At 40.6% G+C, this 26114-nt stretch overlaps 1 protein-coding gene across 1 annotated transcript; it reads left to right on the forward strand.

Annotated features, from left to right (window-relative positions):
• LOC118790897 (immunoglobulin gamma-1 heavy chain-like) lies at window positions 1-24600 on the forward strand. The gene is made up of 9 exons (XM_036548029.1): window positions 1-54; window positions 140-447; window positions 12397-12470; window positions 15723-16037; window positions 16747-17028; window positions 17365-17703; window positions 21510-21842; window positions 24056-24210; window positions 24592-24600. Exons 1-9 carry the CDS (start codon window positions 1-3, stop codon window positions 24598-24600), a joined length of 1869 nt encoding a protein of 622 aa, XP_036403922.1.
• The last annotated feature ends 1514 nt before the right edge of the window (window positions 24601-26114 follow it).

Here is a 26114-nt window from a genome sequence, read left to right on the forward strand (position 1 = left end):
ATGACTTTACTAACAGGACTGCTTCTAATGACAGTATGTTTAACAGGTACACATGTTTTTTTTATTTGAACTTAATTAACCTACTAGTGATATTTTATAATTTAAAAGTCTAAATGCATTTCTTTTCTCAGGTATTCAGACTCAGACGCTGACTCAGGATCAGCCTGTGGTTAAAAAGGCTGGAGAATCACACAAACTGACCTGTACAGCCTCTGGATTCACATTCAGCAGCTACTATATGGTCTGGATCAGACAGGCTCCTGGGAAGGGACTGGAGTGGATAGCCACTATTGCTCATGATTATGAGGGTGGCAAATGGTGGCATGCCAAGTCAGTGGTGGGAAGATTTACCATCTCCAGAGACAACAGCAAAAGCCAGCTGTATTTACAGATGAACAGTCTGAGAGCTGAAGACACTGCAGTGTATTACTGTGCCAGATACTCACAGTGACAGGAGAGACTGCAGCGCTGTACAAAAACTTGTACCACATCTTACACCAGGGTCAGTGCCAGGAGAAAATACAGAGGGGTGCAACTGCAATCAATGGGGCTGCACAGAAAATCAAAAGACTATGTAGACATCGGGATATAAGGAGAAAACTGGGGTGCACTGAGGTCTGTCTGGGGGTGCAATGCACTCCTAAGCACCCCCGTAGTGCAAGTGTCACTGAAGAACATCTTTTCTATACTTTTTTTCTCTGCTTTTTCCCATGTCACCTCCGCCATAGACACCATTTATCTAGCCATAAAACCTTCAATGAGTATGCATGATTGACAGCTATTACATACTTTTAGCTGTTTCTCACAGCTGTCTGATCAAACCAGTTAGCCTCTGACACTAAGAAAATGATCTGACTTGAACTTTTGTCACATTCTGTCTCCTGTCCATTAGCCTCCATTCTGGATGAAGGTGGTGTAGTATGCTATCAATGCAACTGCTTTTTTCTGTGCACCATGCAAAATGACAACTCAGCGTCTTAGACAATCAGAAAGTTGCATGCATGCCTTTAGCAGTGTCATGACTGCGGCGTCTTAGCCGGTTGTTTTCTTTTCCCTGTCCATGTGCTTTTGTTTTCCTTGTGTTCTAGCCCTGCCCCGCTCTCCGCCCTGTCTCCGCCCACCTGATTGTCTCTACCTGCCTGCCAGCGCACCTGCTTCCCATCACCTCATCAGCCTAGCCCTATATCTACCCTGCTTGTCTCTGTCTTGTTTGCTAGTTCGTCTCAGTTTGCTGTTTTGCTACTTGCTGGCTGTTCTGGTTTGCCTGTTGGTTCCTTTGCTTTGCCTGTTTATTCTTGACTTCGTTCCTCATTCTTGCCCTGTGGTTTTGGTCGCCGTGTCTGCCCGGTTTTTGACTCTGCCTGCCCTGACTTCGTTTCGTGGATTACCCGTTTGGATTATTAAACCTGTTTTTGGCATCCATCTCCTCTGTCTGCGCTTGAGTCCCTGCCTGAGTTCTGACAAGCAGACTAAATAGGAATGGCACCAATGGTTATGGGAACATTCAGCAGGAGTACTCAACTAGGACAACTGTGTGCGCGTCCACCAGGGCACAGTGCCATCGCTGTATCATAGAGAAACACACTGTTTCCTGCTTGTAGAGCTGACAGTGTCAGAGCAGACAGTGTAAAAGCTAAAGGATAAGACAAAGGGAAAGTAACACACCTCCTCTCACCTCCTCTAGCCTCTAGCTTCTCTCTGCTCTTCTGTAATTCAGTGAAGGGAAGCTCTCTGCTTTGATAAACAGTGAAACACCATGGCCTCTCAGCTCGTCTTTCATGGCCCTCCAGGGTTTCACACTAATTTGCTGGGTACATAATTAAAACCCTTCCTTCCCACAGTCTGTGCTGCCATAGGTTTGCTGTTGCATCTCACTTTGGTGTTCATTGAATTATAACACTGTAAAGCTGCTGCACCTCTACACCTTTCTAAGGGCCTTCTGATACTGGTCTCTCAAGGCTAGATGCCACCAGGATCCTACATCTACTGAACACCTATTGCGTAATATTTCACACTTGATCAACACAAAGCAGCTGAACATGTGCCTGCTTTCCACTGTTTCGGCTTCTCAACCCTGTTTCCGCCCTTGACAGGGCACAGGCAAGGACTCAGGCGCGGACCACAAGAACTCCAGAGTCCAGGCGTTTATTAACAAAATCGCAGAACACGCAGGCAGTCCAAAACAGGCAGGGTCAAAATACCAGGAAGGCAGTCCAAACACAGACAGGAATCAAAGCCGGGGACAGGCAGGGTCAAACCAGGTAGTCAGGAAGATCAGGTGAACAAGGCAGGACAGCAGGCAGGAGCAAGGTCGAAGAGCAGGCAGGGTCGATTCGGGGAATGGCGATCAGGCAGAAAACACGGCGGGAACGAGACAGGTAAAGGCACACTGCAACGAACTGGCAACAAGATAGAGACAAGCAGGGTAGATATAGGGCTGGGCTGATGAGGAGATGGGAAGCAGGTGTGTAAGCAGGCAGGAGGGGATGATCGGGTGGGCGGAGACAGGGCGGAGAGTGGGGCAGGGCTAGAACACAAGGAAAACAAAAGCACATGGACAGGGAAAAACAAAACACAATAGCTAGGGGGCGGGAGCACTGACAGCCCTCCCCTGTACTCTCAGCAACCTTATTCATCTGTGCATGTAATTCATGGTTTTATAGGGGGGACTTGGGATTTTCTCAAGATGGAATTAACGTGAGCCTGTGGGCCTGTATCCGTGCAGCACAAGGTCTGAATGTTATTAATATTCATTTATTTGGTCTTACTGTTCTAATACGTTTCCTTACTATAGCAAGTAAAACATAAAGTAAACTTACTTTGAGTTAGTGAATGTAACAGACTAAGAAAAGAGCCATTGGGTTTGGTGTTTTAAGCTCCTCCCCTCTCTCTGTCAGCCAGCTGCATGCACTGTGTCAGTGGTCACCCATTCTACCTGCCCCAGGAGTTCTCTACAGCCATCATGATTGCTGTATACATTCCGCCACAGGCGGACACGGCCACTGCTTTGTCCACACTGCACGATACAATCACCAGACACTCCATGGTTCATCCGGATTCAGCCCTCATAGTGGCTGGGGACTTTAACAAAGCTAATCTGAAACGGATATTGCCGAACTTTTATTAACATGTCAAGTGTCCAACCAGGGGCAGTAACACACTGGATCACTTTTACACCCCGTACAAGAACAGCTACAAAGCCGTCTCTCTGACCACGTCGCCATATTTCTTATTCCGGAATATAAACAAAAGATATGACAGGAAGACCCAGCTACTAGAGAGGTCAAACGCTGGACCAACCAATCAGAGGCAATGTTGAAGTCTGCACTCAGTGACATGGACTGGAACATGTTCCGGGATAGATAGAATGTCATTTTGTTTATGGAAGTAATGAAGAGCTTCATTGCAAAGCTAATCGACGATATCGTGCCTACGGTGACTGTTAGGGTCTTCCCTAATCAGAAACCGTGGATTGATAAAACGATCCGCAAGGCTCTGAAGGAACGGAGTACAGGGGACGGACGAACACCTCGGCCGCAGCTGATCCTGCACTTGTGAATGACCTGATCTCCTTCTACGCTTGCTTCGAGGTCAACAGCTCGAGCGGTCACAACGACGGTGCAGCTAGCATGGCTGCTAGCGCCTGTGCAACACCAAAGCTCGAGCCGACGGCGGAAGAGCGCCTGCTCTCTGTCTCGGAGCATGACGTCAGAAGAGTTCTACGTCGTGTGAACTGCAGGAAAGCCGCGGGACCGGATGGTATACCAGGGAGAGTGCTGAAAGCCTGTGCTGACCAGCTAGCCCCGGTGGTTACCTACATCTTCAACATGTCCATAGTACACTGCATCGTCCCTACGTGCTTCAAACGTTCTACCATCATTCTTGTACCGAAAAAGGCAAACCCAGTCGGCTTAAACGACTATCGCCCAGTAGCACTGACATCAGTGGTGATGAAGTGCTTTGAGAGGCTGGTGAAAGACTACATCTGCTCATCTCTTCCAAAATCTCTGGATCCTATGCAGTTTGTATACCGCTCAAATAGAAGCACAGATGACGCCATATCACATGTTCTCCACACCACTCTTTCCCACCTGGACACTGGTAAAGGGAACTACGCAAGACTGCTGTTCATCGACTACAGTTTCGCATTTAATACCACAATCCCCTCCAGACTAGTCTCCAAACTCAATGATCTGGGGCTAAGTCCGTCACTATGCTCCTGGGTCCTGAGTTCCCTGACCAACAGACTGCAAGTAGTAAAGATTGGACAGCACTACTCCAGAACCACCCCCCAAGGCTGCGTCCTGAGTCCCCTGCTCTACTCCCTCTATGTGCATTACTGCTCGGCCTGCCACAGCTCCAACACCACTGTGAAATTTGCAGACGACACGGTGGTGGTGGGGCTGATCCATAACAACGATGAGGCAGCCTACATGGAAGAGGTAGCAGAACTGTCAGCATGGTGCAAGGAGAATAACCTAGACCTGAATGTCTCCAAAACCAAGGAGATGGTGATTGACTTCAGGAAGGAGATGCAGCGCCCCCAATACGCAACATTCAAGATCTATGGGACTCCAGTGGAAAGAATAAGCAGCTACAAGTACCTAGGAGTACTAATCTCTGAGGACTTGTCCTGGTCGGATCATATTTCCACGGTGGTGAAGAAGGCTAGGCAGCGCCTGTACCACCTCAGACGGCTGAGAAAATTCAAAATCTCCACAGCTCTACAAGCAGCCTTTTACTCAGCCACCATACAGTATGTGGTTACTGAGAGCATCACAGTCTGGTACGGGAACAGCAGCTCCCAGGTCAGGAAGGACTTAAGCAGGGTGATCTGTTGTGCCGAACGCATTACCAGGACAGCATTGCCTGACCTCCAGGACATCTAGGTCAGGCTATGCAGGTCCAGGGCACAACGGATTATCAAAGACATTCACCATCCCAACCATAAACTGATTCAGTGGCTACCTTCAGGGAAGCGGCTCTGCTCACTGATGACCAGGACTGAGTGCTTCAGAAGAAGCTTCTTTCCCCAGGCAATACGGACAATAAACACCACCACTTAGCCACTTATTCTATATTCTATATAGAACCCCGCAAGACATTTTATATTTCCATGTTGCACAGGCCATATGGACAGTGAACTTTTAACTTCCTTTTACACCTGCACTGTCTTGTTTGCAATTTGTTTGCACTGCTTTCTGCTGCTGCTTTCATGTTATCTCACTGTATAACATGAATTTCACGTTATATCCTCAGGACACTTCATCTGCTCTGTACATAGTATCTGTTGTGTAAATAGTGTATATTCCTTATTCTTTCATACTCTCTTCTATTTTATATTTTTATATTTCTTCTATTTTTATTTATCTCTCTACTGGTGTGTTGTGTGTCACTTATTTGCACAGTTGGGAGTGTTGCAATTACATTTCACTGCTGAGGTACTCTGTACAGCATGCATATGACAAATAAAGCTACTTCTACTTCTACTTCTAAGATACAGAAGCCCTGCTGTGGGGTATTTCAGGATGTTCAGTGCAGGTGTGTGTTCTGCATGAGTGGAAGGATGGCTAAAAATATCTGTTTGTGGGTTTGGGGTGAGGGAACAGAGAAGACAGTTGGATGAGTGAAGTGACTTCTTAATTTGTGTGTGTGTGTGTGTGTGTGTGTGTGTGTGTGTGTGTGGAGGGGGGTTGGGAGGTTGGGGGTTTTGTATGTGAGTGACTTATTATGACACCACTGTTCAATATGTCTGTTTATCATTCAGTGTAAAAGGTTAGCTTTTAATTGGAGTGTAAGTTTTTAATAAGATTGGACACTTATCCCCAGCTAACCGGGCTACAACTGATCCACTCTCATGGCATTTCCAATGCTCAAAATTGGCATTTCTCCATTCAACTGACAGTCACCCCTAATGTTGAGCGCTGTTCTTAGCAGCCTGGTATAGCAGCCATCTAGTCTGTTGGCTGCAGCAGCAGTAATAGTCCATGACTCACAGCCATAGAGCAATTCACTCTCAACTGTGGCCTTAAAGAGGTGGATCTTGAGCACTCTTCTCATTTGACTTCCTGACTTTCTGCAATGTCTCTAATGCTTGTCAAGCTTGGATCTTCCTGATGGGTATGTCCCTGTCAGCGTTTTCTACATGGCTACCCAGGTATTTGAAGTCATGAACGTCCTCGAGATCTTTCCCTTGAAGTGTGACGATCCTTTTTGCATCTTTCTGATTGAAAGACATAAACTTTGTCTTCTTGGCGTTCAAGGAGAGTCCTATATCATCAGACACTGGTTCTGTTCTGCGTAGGAGCTCTTGTGCTAGTCTGATCTCATTTGAAGTTAGGACAATATCGTCGGCGAAAACCATGTCAATCAATATGTTAGGGCCATGACACCTGCTTCTCTTTCTTTCCATCATGAATCCTACCTTTTTCTCCATACCCTCTGTGGCCTTTCGTAGTGCATAGTGAAGAACTATGACAAAGAGATATGGTGCTAGTGTATCTCCCGGAACGACTCCGGCAGAGAAGAGAAGATCTGAAGAGATCAGTTGGGCCATCAGGTGTGACAACCTTAGCCTTTGTTCCCCTACACATACAGTAGCTGCTATGCTATGACTATGAATCTTAGAGGGTAGACCATATGCTTTCAGCATCTTTATCATCTTCTGAGGCTTTGCTTAAGTCAATAATGATCAATACAGCAGGGATCCTGAACTCTTTGACTCCTTCAATCAGTCGTCGAAGTGCAAGAATGTGATTCACTGTTCCTCTTCCTGCCCTGAAGCCATTTTGGTTAACCCTCAAATGCTTGTCAAGTAATGGTTTGATTCTATTGAGAATGAGCTTATTGAATGGTTTTTCCATCAGTGAAGTAAGGCTTATCCCTCTGTCCCTCTGTAGTTGCCTGAGTCACTGAGGTCACCTGATTTGGGTACAGAGATAACGTTGGGTATTTTCCAGAGATCTGGAATGTCACCGTTCAAAGCTTCATTGCAGATGTGGAAGAGAGTCTCATCCAAGTCGCATTGTCTTGTGACCTCTGAGTGAATGCCATCCTCACCAGAACTTTTCCCCTCCTTAATGCTTGATTTTACCTTCTGTATCTCTTCTATGGTGAAGGGCTCATCACTTGCGTGCCCTTTTTAAATCTGCCCAGCCTAGCAGAGAGGGTGATCTGTGCTGTGTGTGTTCTCCCCCCCCAGGGCGGTCAAAGTTCCTGCTCCAGAACTGCGTGAGGAAGACAAGCAGGAAACATCAGCGTCTGGAGGCAGCGGTCTGGACCGAGAAGCTCAGCAGCACTCCGTCCTCTTTTTTTGGGTTTTGTTTTTTATTTTGGGGCATGAGTGAGGCCCGGCATAGAGGCACGGGCCGAGTTGCGCCCCGCCCTTTTTTTCTTTGTGTGCGTGTGAGTGGACCTATTCCTACCTGGTGTGAGGTACCCCCCCTTGGGCAGCTGAGAGGGGTCTCGCCTCTGTCGTGAGGGCTGGCGCAGGAGACGAGTCAGAGAGTGGTCACTGCGTGGTGTGTGTGAGTGCGCACAGGGATATTCTTACGGTGTGCCTAGGCTATTGTGTGGGGGAGGGAAGTCTCGCTCCTGGCACCAGGCTCTTGTGGGGAGAGAGCAGGACGAGGGGAGGGCCACCATGGTGAAGGAGGGGAGGAAGGTTAGGAGGGGAGGTCTGCAGAGCGTGAGCTGTCCACTCATGAATTGTGGCAATTTTTTTAAAATAAAGTTTTCATGCCTGTACTCCTGGTGTCCTGGTTGTCTGTGGAGGTCGGATTTATTGGGGAAAACTGTGCTGGGGTAGCGGGGGCCAGCGTTGGCAGCTCCTGACACTGGCATCAGTAGACACATCATTATTAGGGACTTTAATCCTAGTGTTATTCTTTGGTCGTTCCATCATTGATTTACAAGGCCAGGCCAGGTGAGCCAGGCCACCTGCAGGAGGGGAGCCTCATCAGCCTCCCCTCCTGGGGGAGTTACCATTCATAACCTTGAGGAGGTGAGGTTGACTTGAGAAACCTAGGGGGGATAAATGATATAGTTATAAATATAGTTATAAATGATTTCCTGTCATTCCTCAAGCTCTTAACATAAAAGATGAAGATCACCTCAGACAACTAGAACAGACTCTTACAACTAGAATTTGCAAACCTGTACCCATGACACTCCATCCCCATATTAGTGTGACCCTACAGAAAGACACTGCAATTCTGAAATATATATTCATCCACATTTCAGTTGTGTTTGTAGAAATAATGGTCCACATCCTGTGTTGATGTTTTTGAATCTCTTCTCATTTTTTCAACCTCCCCTGGGATCTTTTTGTAACCCTTTTGTGTTACATACAATGTCTATTTGCCCAATAATTTTGTAATTGAAATCAGTCTGAATCATTGTAGTTTCTGGAACCTACAAACATGAATATCTGCAAAATATTATTCATTTCATTATTTTATACCTACATATGATTCACTTCCTGTTATGCGCAAAATAAAAGTCTGTCTCTCTTTGCTCTCTGTATTTTAACACTTCCTGTGTCTTTATGACCTCAGCAGCCCCTGAGCCCTGGAGAGTTGAGAAGAGCAGCTCACTCCAGTTCATCTTCAACACAAACCATGTTTTCTGCATCTGTTTTGGTGTTGCTGCTGCTGGAAGCCGCATCCCAGTCACAGGAGCATCACCTGTAAAACAGGGAGGAATCTATGTGTGACAATGGGAGTTACAGAAGTATTGATAATTGTACTGGCTGCAACTTCATGTAAGTGTGCATGTATTATTTGGATTGCTGTAAAATTTTTCATTTTTAACTGTTGTTCTGAGCTTTTTTGTGCTTTATTGTTAATTTTCTTTATCCACAGATATTCACTGTGTTGAACCCACCCAGCCAAGTTCTGACCATCTCTTGTAAAGTCTCATATTCAGTAACCAGCTCTGGTACACACTGGATTCGACAGCCTGCAGGACAGCACTGGAGTGGATTGGAATAATGTGGAGTGATGGAAGCACTGTTTACAAAGATTCCCTTAAGAACAAGTTCAGCATCTCCAGAGACACCTCCAGCAACACAGTGGCATTAAAAGGGAGCAGCCTGCAGACTGGAGACACAGCTGTGTATTACTGTGCCGGATACACACAGTGGGTGAAAGTCATTTGTGAGCAATAGAAAAAATGCTTCACACTTCATTATAGGGTATCCCTGGTGATTTGGATTGATTTGAAGGACTGGTGTCCTTTTCAGGGTGCTGAGTGCAGGCAAGATTTCAGCCCCACTGTCAGCCCGACCCCGGCGCTCAGCAGCAACTGGATGCCTCGCTCCTTGCATGGTCAAGGCAGGAGGCGCTCGTTCTGCCAGACATCGGCGTTTCACCTACATCGCTCCCCAGTGGTGGAACGAACTCCCTGTCTCGCTACGGACAGCTTCTTCACGCCATTCCTTCAGACGGGGCCTGAAGACACACCTCTTCAGACTCTACCTGGACTGACCCAGCACACAACTGCTAGTACTGCGTCCTCAAACAGACCTTGCTCTCAGCTGAGAACTGTCTCATTGTGGAACTGTACACATCCTGTCCCCGTACTGTCGCTATACTTGCTGTATGCACTTCTGTAAGTTGCTTTGGATAAAAGCGTCTGCTAAATAAATAAATGTAAATGTAAATGTCCCTACAACTCCAAACTCAATAATCAACCACCGATTATACACAAATGGCTGTATGAATGAATAAAATGTGTAATTGCTATTTCATCAGAACCAGTCAGATGTGACTCCTCTAGTGTGTAAATCTGCTCAGCGAGTTAGGATGAGCTCATGCAAACTCTGAGCTCTTCCTTCTACATTTACCTCTCTGCTCTGAGGGAGGAGAAGCTGTTTTTGGAGACTGACTGTAGGACTGCCATCATAGCCTGCAATCAAAGATTTTTACCATGACTGTTATAACCAGACTACTACTGATGACAATGTGAATAACAAATATGTAAACTTTTTACATTAACAATTTTTGCTTCATTTAGAGCTAAATGTTTCTATTTGTTTCACATGCATTAAAAGACAGACACTGACTGAGAATGAACCAGCAGTTAAAAAGCCTGTACAGTTATCTTGGTTCACATTCAGCAGCTATGCTAGGAGCTGGATCAGACAGACTCCTGGGAAGGTACTGGAGTAGGTTGCTTACATTAGCTCAGGCAGTGGCTGCATCTTCTACTCTCAGTCTGCTCAGGGAACAGGTGTCTCACAGTGGCAGCTGACTATTAGCCAGAAATGACTTGATATAGATTGAGCAAGGTTTGAATCTCCTTCTGGAACACAGGTAAACACTGAGCAGTAATTCATATAATTGATAGAATACACAACTACGTTCATCTACAACCACAGATATATGTCCTCATCAAATTTCTGATATGTACATCCATATGGTAAACACAGTGATGTAAATTACTTTTACCCAGGCTACACTAATGCATGCAAGATATATTATAAATATAAATTCATGAATTCCTCTGCATTGTCACTGATCTAAAATAAAGTTCTGTGTTGAGAGGAGCTGTTTTCTGTTCTCCATTTCCCTCCATGTGAGGGCAGATGTGCTCTACATACTGAATTTATTAGGCTGTTCTCTGTACTACATCTGTGTTACCATGTTGGTCTTGGATTCATTTTATTATGCATAGAAATATTGTGAGGTGATATTAGAATTTGAAAGTAGCTATAATTTATTAATGAATAATTCATACAGACATGTACACGTGGTACCTATAGGTGAAGCAAATACAAATACTGCAAATTACAGGAAATACATGCTGCAGTGAGTTGTATTTGTATATTTCCGAAGACCGATTCTAACTGCCCTCCCATAACACAGGATCAAAGAATCATTTTCCAATCATAATCATTTTCAATCATAATCTTTACAGTGGGTGCCACAATATTTTAAACAAAACGGTTGTCTGTGAGATGTCATGGCTGTGTGCTAAGTGTGAACACAACCTCTGTTCATGGCTGTCATGACAGGTATATTGCACATAACATGTACTAACATGTACTTGAGGTCTGGAAAATCCTGACACCTAAATTTCAAACATTAAAAATCCTGTTGTTAATTTGCACAAAATATGGTTCTGGATTGCATTAGTTTTTCTTTCAATTATATGTGCTACATGTGGACATTAATCCTACCAGTTCATAACCTAGAAACATAACCAATCTAAGCCACTGAACACTGGCTCAGGCTGACAGAATAATCTGTGTAAACTGTGTTTTTTTCGTTGAGTTACAAAATATAAAGACAGCACAACTCAAAAACACAAAACAAAAACATCCATTCTTATTTTATAACATATAAACCTGAATACGTAGATGTGATATTTTACGCTGATAATAAACTGGCGCTGTATATAAATGTGGAGTAGCTGAGGAGGTTTTTGCTGTGGTGTGGATCACTGTGTATACGTGGGGTACCACAGTGACTAATAATGTGATTACGCCATACAAAAACCTCACGCCCTGTGGGTACAGTTTTAAACCCTGCTATCAGTTAAATAACTCTCCATCAACAAATGCTTTGCACTTTCAACTCCCGATCACTAAATACTTCACTCTTTTACATTATTTAAACTTTTTTATTAAACAAAAAAATAATTAATATATAATTATATATAATTATAAAATAATTATATATAATTATAAAATAATTATATATATATATATATATATATATATTCATATTTTAAATTCTATGCTGACCATGAAAGCCATGACCAAACAAAGTTAAATACAAATTGCACTGCACAATGCTTCAAAACAGAAGCAACATGAATAAAAAAGTTCCTCATATACGATAGGCATCAAATTAGACCGAAATATTTGATTGGTATTGAAATGATCGTGTGTATGTGACTTCCTTCACCCTGTGAATGGCAGTTGCTGTATTGGGGAAGAAGGCATTTATTTAAGTATTTAGAGGGCAGGGTTTTTGTGCGAGTGTGTATCACTGTGATATGGGATGGGCACAGTGATATAACGCTGTACAAAAACCTAATCCTTCAGAAAGCGCATTATCCACGAAATCTGAAGATGAATAAACGCCACAAAAATGATCATAATGTGCAGCTGTATGTTGCACATCACACAGGAGGATCCGATTATAAATATCCTATTTTATTTCATCAATTTACAAAACCGAGAATTGCATCTGGACTGATCCACTTATCAAGGTACACTGCAAGACTGATGTCTGTGTCATTTATACCACTAATAATTCAATCAATTATCTCAGATATAATTGATTGTAGAGTATTGTTACACTGTGTGAGAGTTTCGCCTCATTTGGACCTTTAGAAACTTTGCAAATATGCATTTGAAACAGTACAGGGAAATGACAGGTTATTGTGCAGTCAGCACTATGAAATGCAGCACTGTGATTATTTTGCCTACTGGGGTAAAGGGACTCAAGTCACCGTCAGCTCTGGTAAGTCCTTTCATATTACCTCAGACTGATTTACTTTTGTTTTTATCTTTTCACATTAAGTGCTAAAATCCTGCTATAACCCCGGAGTTGAGTTAGTATGATAAAACAGTCTAAATGTGAGATATTATCAGATTTGCCTCGAGTGTCTCTCTTTTCCCAAAGAAAATGTCCTTCTGCTTACTTCTGGTATTTATTTAATGTATGCAATGTACACGAAGTTAACACAATTCACTGTAGAAATTAAAATTATTAAAATTATTTCAAATTAATTAATTAAAAATTAAAAAGGAAAAAATCATCCAATCTTTTTGTTTCCTCTGGAAAGATTTCAGAACTGCTTTCAGCAGAATTTAAATTCAGTGGAAATAAACTCATTTATATACGTATGGATTATTTAAAAGGAGATCGAATGTTGTACAAATGTATTTTGGAGGGAAATAAATAACAGTAACGCGTGATGCGAAACAAAAATGATTGTATTTCTATGAACAAGCTTCATTACTAAAGCCTCCATTAGCTGGTGTACGTGTACAGAGTTTTTGTATAGCCTGCTGTAGTATATTTCCCACTGTGTTATTACGCGTACTTTGATTACTGGGGCAAAGGAACAACGGTCACTGTCACTTCAGGTAAGACTGAAATTAAATGTTATCATTGAAACACAAATAGCTGGAATTCAGGTTCAGTTCTCGATATATCGAGTGAAAGCCGAAAAACTGATTTTCAACTGCCGCATTTTAAAGGACCACATTAAAGTAAATGCTCCTCACAGACCAAGTAATCATTTAGCTATGTACATAATTGTTATATTCTGCGGAAACTTCTAGAATATCTTACATGTCAGCTTTGCGGTCATAAATTATTTGCGCATTACTACTTGTTTTACTGCATATTCATGATCTGCTTTGGATTCCTTCCCTACCTGAAGTAGAATCTGTGTTTTGTCTCGTGTTTCAATCTTCAAGACAAAACCACTTGAATTTATTTCACTTTAATAAAGCCTCGACTGGCTCCGGCCATAATCGGTGTTCAAAAATAATTCGCTTCCATTGTCTGTTTTTGCCCGTCTGCAAATAATTCAGAACTGCGTTTATGAAGCCGTCAATACCCGAATCTACTCTAAATATACAACAGTGATGTTTAGTTCATTTCGACTGTAGTAAAGATTGTAGTGTTTGTTGTAGCATAAGTCTATTTGAGGGAAAGAAACACAGATGACTTAACAAGTACGCTAAGAATATTGTATATAAATGTCTGCAAATAACCTCTACTAGTGCAATTTTTCAAATAGTGTGTCTTGTGACACGGTGTGTACTTCTGTAATTGGTGTAAACCTAAGTTGAGTTTTTGTACAGCCTGGTGTAGCACTTTTACCATTAATGATTACTGAGGCAAACGGTCACTGTCACATCAGGTAAGATGGATTTTTTGCTCTTCACCAATAAAATATGTTCAAAGGTAACACAATTAATAAAAAAGGGATTCTAAAGTGCTTAAGAGGACAACAGTGAATCCAATTCTTGAGTTTTTGGTCGACTGGTTTGGCATTTTTCCGCAGTTGTTGTTTAAAATTCAGTGTCACAGTGTTTCTTTTATGATTGGGATTATATTCACAAGTCTGATTTTAGAATAAATTTAAAACATTGTTGATTTTTGATGAAAATATGCATGCACTTTAATATCTCGTCTCGGATTGTGAAGACATTTTAAGAGGACATGTAAAAAAATTAAAGTAAAAAATTTAAAATTTAAAAACTAAATTTAAAAACTAAATTCATTTAACACATAGACACATAAATAGCCAAGAACTATATGCTTGTATTAAATTGGCCATCTAAAAATGTGTTTAAAATCAGCTTTAAAATCAGCTTTGCAAACTCATTAGAAATATAAAATCACATAATAATAATAATAATAATAATAATAATAATAATAATAATAATAATAATAATATAGTGGGAAATGCTGTAACAAAAATATATAACAAATGCTGTAACTATTAGTCTAAGTCTATTATATATTTATTTCTAAATATTATGTCTGGTATTGTCAACTGTATTTTTATATATATTATAACGAAAAATGTTTTAACTAAAAAGCGATTAATGACAATTATCAAATAAACTCAGATTTACACTGGAAATGACAAGACACAAAGCCCTCGTATTGTCATTACTTTCTTTTTTTTTCTTTTCAAAAATCATACAAAATATCCTGAAAGACACGTCTATTGACCCTGCGGCAAATGTATTCTTAGTGAGCGTAATATCGTCATTTGCTATTTATGAAATTCAAAGTTCATGTATGAAGCACATTTCAACAAGCTTCAACTGAATTTACATCCGGCTAGTTATTTTCTCTTCATTTTTAATTTGGTTAATTACTAAGTACATTTTTTGCATAAACAATATCTTAGGTGATAGTATTTTCCCAGGCAGGAAAAACATACTTTTAATGTTAAATGCCGTTCTTGTAAAAGTCTTAATTCCTAAATATATTGTTTTGTCGAAGAGGTTAACCTTTTACTCCGCGTTCTGATCATCTCAACTTCATGAAATATTAGTTTTTACTTCATGAAATTAATAGTTTTTGACGAGTAAAATGAATATTAGTATGTCCATTTTTCACACAAAGTTGACGTGTTAAACCGAATTTCGTGCTTCAACAAAAAGGTGTTCAGTTTGACATTTAACGTGTACGAAGTTGGATCATTTTCGTGGCCTTTGCATTTAATGAAAAGTTTGTATATGCTCTGTTTATTTTGGAAATTTAAAGGTAGTTAGTTAAGTTAGTTTTTCTATTTTAGACATTTAAAGAAAGTTTAAAAAAAAAACAGATGAACCTGATGCGGAAACCAGCGCTTGTCGAAATGATTTACCCCATGACCTGTAAAAATGTGTGTTTAAAATAGGGTGAAAATAAGGCAACGAAAACTGATCAGTCAAAAGTGTTCTACTAAGAAATTGGAACTTGGAGATATGCTATTTATTTTGTGTATTATAAACTGGCTATTGTAACTGACACGGGATTTGGTGTGCTGTTACGTTGTTAGACAGAAATGACAGAACTTACGAATCACGTTTTTTTTTTTTAAATTAATGTGTTGGCCGTTACATTATACATATACATGTCAATGAAAACAGAAGAAAACGTTTCCAACCATTCCATTCCACATGCCGGTCTGTTTAAAGTCACTGGTGGATGCACAGTTCTCATATTTCATATAACTGTTTTTAATTGATATTTTTCCAGCTTCACAGACACCACCAACATCCCTCTTCCCTCTTACGGCATGTGGGTCTGAGGGAGGCTCAGAGTACCTGACCCTGGGCTGCATCGCTAGCGGATTCTCGCCTTCTTCCTCCTTGACCTTCACATGGACAGACCCCAATGGGAGATCCATGTCTGACTTTCTCCAGTACCCAGCGGTACAGAGTAGAGGGTCCTACACAAGGGTCAGTCAGGTCCGTGTAAGAGCAGCAAACTGGGACAGCCAGAAGTCTTATAAATGTGCTGTGCGTCATCCATCACTTTCCAGTGAAAAGACTCAGAGCATCCAGAAACCAGGTAGGAGAATTTTTTTCAATGTGGGAACATACATCAAGATGCTTGCAGCGTGTAAATGTAACTGTGAAATATTTGCTTACTGGTTGTTGGTTAACAAAGATTGCAATTGCATTTTATCTTTTCCCATCCAATCACAGGCAGGTCTTCAACAAATTAAAAAAAAATCTTCAATAATAAATTTTGAAAGATATTGACCTAAAAAGAAGTTTAGAACTGCAGCTGACTTTTGTCAAACTGTTGTGGTTGTTTCAGGCAACTTAGTTTACCTCGTAGACAGTAAGGCAGTATAAGTTATAGCAATAAGTCATGATTGCCTCATATTTATCAGAAATGAACTACTATTGCTCTAGCAGTCACTTTCCTGCAGATGAGAATAAGTGAATAGGTACTGCACTCAAGTCTTAAATGGTAGGAATGATAACCAAGAGAGATTAGGAGTACCTCTTCATCTAGATTCATGACCTTCATGCATATTGTAGAGCGAAACAGAACATTACCAGTAACTCAGGGTAAGGCAATTCCAGACCACCAGTTCTAACACGCATCTTGACTCAAAGGTGTCTTCTAATTGGCAAGTACCAATGATGTATAGAAGTACTGCTACAGTTACAGCTCCTCTTGTTATGATGAGCCGAATTCAGCATTTTCTCATATGTTTCTACGTGGATTCTGACAGTGACCCTGTATCCCCTATTTTTGTCATCTTAAGTTCAACCCAGGTCACCGACCGTGAGTTTGCTGCCTGCATCCAGTGACATCCTTACTTGTGTCATACGGGACTTCTACCCCAAGGAGTTGGCAGTGAGTTGGAAAGTGAGGGGCAGAGATGTGACAGGGTCGTCCCACACCTGGCAAACAGAAAAGAAAGCTGAGGGAATGTACTCAACCAGCAGCATTCTGAAAGTGGACAGGGCCACCTGGGACAGCAATGCAGTCTACACCTGTGAAGTACAGCATCGGCGGAAAGTCTTCAGAGACACCACTTCCAAAGGTGAGAGTGGACACTGCACACAGTCACTGGGCCTGGAGGTGTGGACTATATCAGTACTTATGGTCCTCTCCAGCGCTAGAATCCAGAAAGATGAAAGCTGATTTTCATTTGTCACAAATGAACTTCACACACACACACATGCACAAGCACACGCACAAGCACAAACACACACACACGCACACACACACACACACACACACACACACACACACACACACACACACGCGCGCATACACACACATATTTTGTTTACTCACTGTCTTGAAAATACTTTGTCTAATCCAGAGTATCTACAACAAATCACATTAACTTTATTTGTCCCTCTCTTCCATGCAGGGGTGTCCTCAGACAAGCCCTGTCTAGAGGTGACCCTGAAGCCCCCAAGAGTGAGAGAGATGTTCATCAACAACGAGGCTGTGCTGGACTGTGACATCACCGGGGAAGAACAGAAAGCAGTTACCACAGCAACAGTGACCTGGACAGTGGATGGAGCTGTTATCAGCAGTAGAATTGCCACTCCAAGCGTTGCAAAACAGGACGGCCATGTGTACAGAAAGACCAGCACTCTCACTCTGGGACAGAAGGACTGGTTTGATGGGAAACAGATTCAGTGCTCCGTCCAGCAGAGTACTAACAAACCTCCCATCAACAAGGCTGTCAGATTGGAACAAGGAAGTAGGTTTCACACAAAAAAGACACTTTAAATATCCAATACTCTATGGGAAATTTTCTGTTGAAATGTTAAAATGTAGCATTGCTCAGTGCTGAAGTACATTTTTTCGAACTTGTTCATAACATTTATACAAATCTGCTATGGACCAACTGTAAATTTGTGTTTTCTGTAACTTCCATATTCTCAGTGTCACACATTATTGCAATCAAAACAATTCCAAAGGTTTCCCGGAAACATATTTTACTGTGCTGTTTCTAAGCTTTCCAACCAATTAAATTTAACTTGCTATTTTTTAATCAAGTACTGTCAAGAATATTTCAATATGTTAAAAGTGAAACATAGTAATGATTCTATTGATGATCTATTTTACTATGCTGCTTCCAAGCTTTCCAACCAATTAAATTTAAATGGCAATTTTGTAAGCAAGTACTGTCATGAATGATTCTATATTGTAATTGTGAAATATAGTCATGATTCAATAAGGCAATCATTTCCAAAATTGCTGGACAGTAGGTGAATTGGTCAGATAACGGTTTTATAATAAACCCAAGGAGATCTATAACATTTTTTATTTCAATTTAAGGTAAATCTTCACCCACTGTGCTCATTCGATCACCGACTGACAGAGAGACAGAAGGACAGACAGCTGTCACTCTGATGTGTCTGGTGACCGGCTTCTCTCCCAGTGACATTTACATCATGTGGCGCATTGATAATGGGGAGTATCAGGAGGGCGTCACAGGCCAGACATTGAAGACCAACGGCAGATCCTCTGTCGCCAGTCTGTTCACAGTCCCGACATCAACATGGAAAAATTCCAATTTCACCTGTGCTGTCAAACATGCCTCTATGAGTACAGGCTCCTCCCCTCTACTGAAAACAGTAGCCAGAGAACTGGGTAAGTGAAATGAATGAAAAGGATTTCATTGTTTCTTGTCAGTTTTGCAAGTGTTGATATATATCTACCCACTCATTTTCACTATCACATTGACATTACAAAATTATTCTGAGAGCGCATGAGAATTGAATTTTTAAAAATATATTTGAAGACATCTTAGCATTGTGTGCTCTGTCTCCTAAGGTAGCATTCAGTCTATGGAAAAAAGAGTTTGTTAACAGATTGGCTTCAATACATAGGCATAAGAGAATAATCTTGGCCAAATTCTTTTCAGTTTGAGCATATTGTGCCTAATAATGACATTTGTTAAGAGATGTCATTCCTGATATGGGCAAGGCTAGATGTTTTTCAGTAAGTGTGTTACTCTTCTTGATCCCCTCTGCTCTCCATCTCTGACCTGTTTTTAGAAAAGCCTTGTGTGGAAGTGACCTTGAAGCCCCCAAGAGTGAGAGAAATGTTCATCAACAACCAGGCTGTGCTGGACTGTGACATCACCGGAGAAGAACAGGCAGCAGTTACCGCAGCAACAGTAACCTGGACAGTGGATGGAACCGTCCTCAAGAGTGGAATTAACACACCGAGCGTTGCAAAACAGGACGGCCACCTGTACAGAAAGACCAGCACTCTCACTCTGGGACAGAAGGACTGGTTTGATGGGAAACAGATTCAGTGCTCCGTCCAGCAGAGTTCTGAAAAACCTCCCATCAGCAAGGCTGTCAGATTGGAGCAAGGAAGTAGGTTTCACACAAATAAGACACTTTCAACATCTAATATTCTATGGCAAATTTTCTGTTGAAAGGTAAAAATGTAGCTGTGCTCAGAATTGAAATACATTTGTGTCAGGCTTGTTCATAACGTTTATACAAAATTTTTTGGACCAGCTGTAAATTTGTGTTTTCTGTATTTTCCATATTTTCACTGTCACATATTATTGAGGTCAACACCATTCCAAAGGTTTCCCTGACAAAATATTTTACTATGCTGCTTCCAAGCTTTCCAACCAATTAAATTTAAATGGCAATTTTTTAAGCAAGTACTGTCATGAATGATTCTATATTTTAATTCTGAAATATAGTAATGATTCAATAAGGCAATCATGTCCCAGATTGCTGGACAGGAGGTGAATTGGTCAGATAAAGCATTTTTCATCAGCCCAAGGAGATCTATAACATTTTTATTTCAATTTAAGGTAAATCTTCACCCACTGTGCTCATTCGATCACCGGCTGACAGAGAGACAGAAGGACAGACAGACGTCACACTGGTGTGTCTGGTGACCGGCTTCTCTCCCAGTGACATTTACATCATGTGGCGCATTGATAATGGGGAGTATCAGGAGGGCGTAACAGGCCAGACATTGAAGACCAACGGCAGATCCTCTGTCACCAGTCTGTTCACAGTCCCGACATCAACATGGAAAAATTCCAATTTCACCTGTGCTGTCAAACATGCCTCTATGAGTACAGGCTCCTCCCCTCTACTGAAAACAGTAGCCAGAGAACTAGGTAAGTCAAGTGAAAAAAAAACAACATAAGATTCATTATTTATCAATACAGGACCATTTCAAATATCACCTCTTTTAACAATTATACTAGTATCAAATTCTGACTGTATGCTGAAATCAACAATTATGTCTGTTTGCCAGTACCTTGATTACCAAAGAATAGAACCTCCATTCAAGTAACAAAATGGCCTTTACTTACAGGTAGCCATTGATGCAGACTCATGACATCAACTTGCAAAAATGCTTGTTGTCTTAACTCAAATTGTCCAGATATTACATTTAAGAACTTTCATTACTAATACTGCTTTTATTAGAATTGTTCTGTGTTTTCTGTTCTTGATCCCCTCTGCTCTCCATCTCTGACCTGTTTTTAGAAAAGCCTTGCTTGGAGGTGACCCTGAAGACCCCAAGAGTGAAAGAGATGTTCATCAACAACCAGGCTGTGCTGGACTGTGACATCACCGGGGCAGAAGAGGCAGCCGTTACTGCAGCCACAGTGACCTGGACAGTGAATGGAACCGTTGTCAAGAGTGGAATTACCACACCAAGTGTTGCAAAACAGGACAGCCATCTGTACAGAAAGACCAGCACTCTCACTCTGGGACAGAAGGACTGGTTTGATGGGAAACAGATTCAGTGCTCCGTCCAGCAGAGTTCTGACAAACCTACCATCAACAAGGCTGTCAGTTTGGAACAAGGAAGTAGGTGTCATGCATTTAAGCCATTTTCAATATCCTGTGTTAGATTTTGTAATGAAAGGGAAAACTGAATTCTGAACTGTATTTTTTTCTAAAGCTCATTCATAACATTAATATCAATCTGTTTTACACCGGCATTTCTGTAGTAAGAAATAGGTTTCTCACAAATAAGACTTTTTCTGCTGTTTTTTTTTATTTCAGAGCTATCTCCTCATTGTTTCACTGAAACTATAAAGCTATAAACTATAAAACTATTAAAATCTGATGACCATGTATGGTTGGATCCTGCTCTCCCCTGTTGAACATAACTGATGATCTTTTTGGTTGTTCTGGGAGAGAAATATTGTTGGTTGAGGCAGAGAGCATGTTGTGCCAGCTAAGGATATGTACCGACTAGCTAGGCAGGCCAGCTTGTTAAACTAACAGCTCTGCAAAACAATTCAGTATAAACACAACACTGCAAAAGTTAAAGTGGTGAATGAGCTTCAGTTAGAAAAGGAGGAAGTGCACTGGCGATTAATTTTATTTGCAGAGCGTAAGAAAAATGATGCGATTTGTTGTTAGTTATGGCATTACTTTTGCGTTTACATTTGTTAGCACTGCATTAATGATTTGTCTTAGAATTTGGGAATTAATTAGGATGTTGACATTGCTATTGTTCTCCCCTTACATCATCCTTTGAGCTCTTACTATTGAACACCCTTTTCAGATAAATCACCTCCTACAGTGGTTGTACTCATGCCAAATGAAGAGCAACTGAAAAAGACAGAAAATCTAACGCTGGCCTGCCTGGTGACAAGCACCTCTGCTAATGACGTCTACATCATGTGGAAGATCGACAATGGGGGCTATCAGGAGGGTGTTACGGGTGAACCTGTGAAGAATAACGACAGCACCTACTCTGTCACCAGCCTGCTGAAAATCACAGCATCACAGTGGAAGACCTCTCACTTCACCTGCGCTGTCAGACACGCCAACATGGAGAACGATTCCTCTCCTGTGCAGGACACAGTGTCCAGAGAAATGGGTAACTCAGTTGAATGTGATTGATTCTCCATTGTTACACTTCCCAGGTGAACAGACACCATTATGACCAAAGCACTGTAAGCTGTGAACTGTACCATCTCATACCGCAATATTGATAAGATCTCGCTCATTACATTCAGTTAATTTTACTCAGTTATAAGAGGCAAATGTGTCTAACCTGTGCAATATTAGTGCTGTGAGCCTTTTGCTTTTGTAGTGGAAAAGTATACACATTAAATTCAGGTATAGAACACTCAAGCACTCAAGAATACATATTCATCTCTGTCACACTGTATAAAAATTAAAACAAACAGTCAAAAGCCAATAATTTGTTATCCATCCTAAAATAAATTTTAAAACATGATGTTGTATGAATGCAAATTCTAACTCAATAAATTTATCTCAACACAATCAAATTCCTTCTCTCAAATATCTCAAGGCAATAAGCTTCTACTATTTGTCTGAGCTAAACTTAGCTTATTAGCATGTATACTGTAGCACAATGGTGACAAATGATGTAGGCATCAACTTCATTGTACTTCCACATTGCTCATCATTCAGTTCTGATTGTAATTCTCTGCCTCTATACATAGTCAAATTGGGATCATATGGGAATATATCATTGTACAGTGTATTTCTGTATTTATCATTGCAGGATGGTTGGTCTTTGTGGTTGTTTGTTCACCTGATTTGAGTGGAAACTTGTTTTGCTTAAGTTGATGTACCCTGTCATGTGACTTCTGTGTCTTGTGTTGTATCCCCATCTTAAAGTCACTGATCTGTGTTGTGTGTCAACAAACCAGTGTTTAATGGATCGCCCTCTGCAATTAACTCCCCAAATCATTGGTTTTAGATTGTATTAACTCAGCAGTAAGCATGAAACTCATGTCAACTACAATATACTGTATTATCATATGTTTAAATAACAGTCATTTCCAAATATTGTAATGTAAATTAAATGTTAAAAAGTTATTTTGGGAAAACTGACCACAAAATGCTTATGTAATCAGGCCACTGGATATAATATAGAGACTATAATATAAAGAAATAATGGTTTGTTTTTTTGCTGTTTGTCGCTTTGTGAAATGTGTATAATTTCTTGTGATGTTGAACTTTCTTGTAAGATTCCTGTGTTTGCTGTGGTAGCTGTGACTGTTGCTGTCCCATTTGCTGTTGTCTTTGTCATTTTTGTGCTCTCAGTGAGAAGGGCATCTCTGACACAGCTTTCAGACAACTGAAATGCTGCAAATTCTATTAATTTGCATGAAATGAAAACTAAATAAAATCTTATGTGCATGTGAGATTATATGGTCCTCTCTTCCCTATTGAGTCCAGAGTGCCATTGCTCTTGTGAAGAGGGTGATTTCTGGATAGGCACATTGCCAGTAAATCCTCTTTTTGCCTTGAGGTTTTCTTGAACTCTGTCCTCAGTTAGGTTGAAAACCAGTCAAATTATTTACTGGGTGTGTTTTACAGAGTAAACATATAACAGCATCGGATGAATGCTGTGCAAGCCTGTGATACTGATTCACATAGTAAAAGTAAGAGGCTTTTATGCAAAGTGTAGGAGGTCATTTAGATCAGTCTTTATCCAGAGTAAGACATTCAAATTGGTCTTTTCTTATGGATGTCTAATTTTAAGCCTGAGTACATTTTACTTATTGCTTTGTTACCTGTGGCTACCCTGTTGTTATCTATTGCAATAATGACTTTTACACAAGCCCTTCATATTAAATAAGAAACAATCGTTATGTATTAGATTTATTTAGGAAGCAATGAAAGCAGCACACCCTAGAACTCTACTCTGCAAAACTCTGTTTCCTAAGACACTTTATACACCACTATCTTTGTTGAGAGCGTTTACAGAGTGGTGTTTGTCACATACATACCTACATGTCAACAGTTTTTGACAGTTTTTGTCTCTTTGTGCCACTGTGTCTGTGTGTAAGGTGTGTGTCTGTATTGTGTTTTGAGAAGGGGTGTGTCGTCAGACGTGGTATGTCTTAGGATTCACAGGGTTCTTCTTTTGTTTCAATGTGTTATCTTTTGACTGACTTCATATACTAGCTGTTAAAAAAGAGTTACTGCCTTGACAGATCAACAAAAACTTGCTGAGGACAATCTATATAATATATAAAAGAAATCTTTATTTTAATATTTTTATGTTGTAGCTTTTCAGCAGCTTTCCAGATGGTCTAACTGAGTGTTTCTCTTGACTCCACCCCTCAGCACTGCCCCCAGAGTCAGAGTCAGCGGTTGCTCTAAGCTGCAGTGAGGAAGGTGAGGAAGAGGATGAGCTTGGCAGCCTGTGGTCCACCGCCTCCTCCTTCATCATCATCTTCCTCTGCACTGTCGTTTACAGCGTCCTCCTCAGCTTGATGAAGGTACTGCATCTGCACTGGTGTGCACACTCTCATACGACACACAAAGATACAGACAGTGGATGCAAGATAGAGCAGAAATACCAAACCCCATGGTACACTAGAATGACTACGATGTAAAGCAATACTTATAAATATACAGAAAAAAGCACTAATAACTGTCATTGTTTGGGATGGTAAAAGAATAAATTATAGTACATTATGACAGCTTTCCAGCACATAGGAATGGGTACATTAGAGCTAGTAGTGAGTAGTGAGAACCAGGGAGGATTCCTTTTCTGTGTTACCTATCTGCAGGACTTATATACTTTATAAACTGAGGGGCTTTTCAGAAAGTCAGTTTTGACCTGCTATATGACTTTTTTTCTTTCTGCTTATTTTCAGATGAAGTGATCAACAAAGGATGTAAAAATGATAATATTCAGGAGCATGATTGCAAATTTCATCCTAAAATGTTGTATTGGAGGCAATTTAATGTTTTTTTTACATAAGTGTGTGTGTCATCATTAATTAGTACTATATATATGTGTGAATATATATATATATACACACACATATCATTTAAGTTACTTCTCTGCTTGCAGTCATTGGAAAATAATTTGCTGGTCACAAGCTTATGAAGCATATAGCCAGCTTTAGAGTCAGTGGTATAGAAGTGCTACAGCTCTACCAAAAAAAATGATTTTGTATTGTAATGCAGACATTATACAATCCTTTTTGCTGATATGAGGATACAGTAGCTTTTACTTGTTTTATGAGTAATTGAGATTGTACCTAAATCAGATTGGTTGTGTTGTGGTCAAGCATAGCACATGATCCAGGTGTTTTCAGCATTTCTGTATGAATCCTTTCATGATTTTAAAAACATGCATGAATTACAAAATAAAACTGCAACCATATTTGTTTTTTTCCTTTGGTGTCTTGTCTAATGATCAAAATATTTAAAATTGTATGTTTGGGTCTCTGACATTAATGAAAAACATGATTAAATCTTGGATTTAATAAATACTGGCCATACCTTGTAAGACATAGCATCCAGATTTAAGTATGTAATAATTAAACGGTACATAGCTCAATATACAGTATGAACTGACAGAACTGCAGACATTTTGATTAAAACTGAATTGGAATATAAAAGAAAATTTGGCCAAGAGAACAGAAGTCTCACTGTGTTTTTTGAGCCCTTCTTTAAATCTCTAAACAATTTTATGTAAACACATTCTTCTGAAGCTGAGGACGTGACTTGATCAAATTTGCTTTCTAGCTCATCTCAGATGTCTTTCAGTTCTCCAAAGATAGCCTTGTCTGAAACGGTTTCCTTCTGTTCTTCTTCTCTCTCTCCTCTCCCCTGTGTCCACACCTGCAGCTCTGAATCTTTTACAAACTGACATTTACTGTTTTAGACTTCCTCAAAAGAACACTGGCATTACTTATAACACCTCATGGTATCGGAGGTGCTATAAGGTCAAGACAGTAGTGTGGAGTAGCTGTCTGACCTGCTGACCCTATAGTGCAAGGCTACTTAACACTGGTCCCAAAGAATTTCAACACATCATAATTCTGACTGCATGGATATTTAAACTCAAGTTAAAATCTGTTTCCTCTGCCTTTATTCTGCCTTTATCTGAATCAGATAAACCACTGATCAAATGCCATTGCTTCTACTGATATCGCTGTAAGGGATTTATTTTTTGTTGGTAATGCACCATCGCTTCTCCTTTAATGTAATATTCACTCCAACCTATATAGGAAACCAGTCTGTGAGATTTATTTTTTCATCAACATGATATCATTTTATATCAAATTATACTCAGTTGATAAAAAAGTCTTTCTTCCACCATGCTTTCTAACTATGCTGCCATAGTCTGTTGTTTCTGTGGTGTGTATTGAATTATGATACTGTAAAG

This window comes from Megalops cyprinoides, chromosome 1 (assembly GCF_013368585.1).
Source record: "Megalops cyprinoides isolate fMegCyp1 chromosome 1, fMegCyp1.pri, whole genome shotgun sequence".
Lineage (NCBI taxonomy): Eukaryota > Metazoa > Chordata > Actinopteri > Elopiformes > Megalopidae > Megalops > Megalops cyprinoides.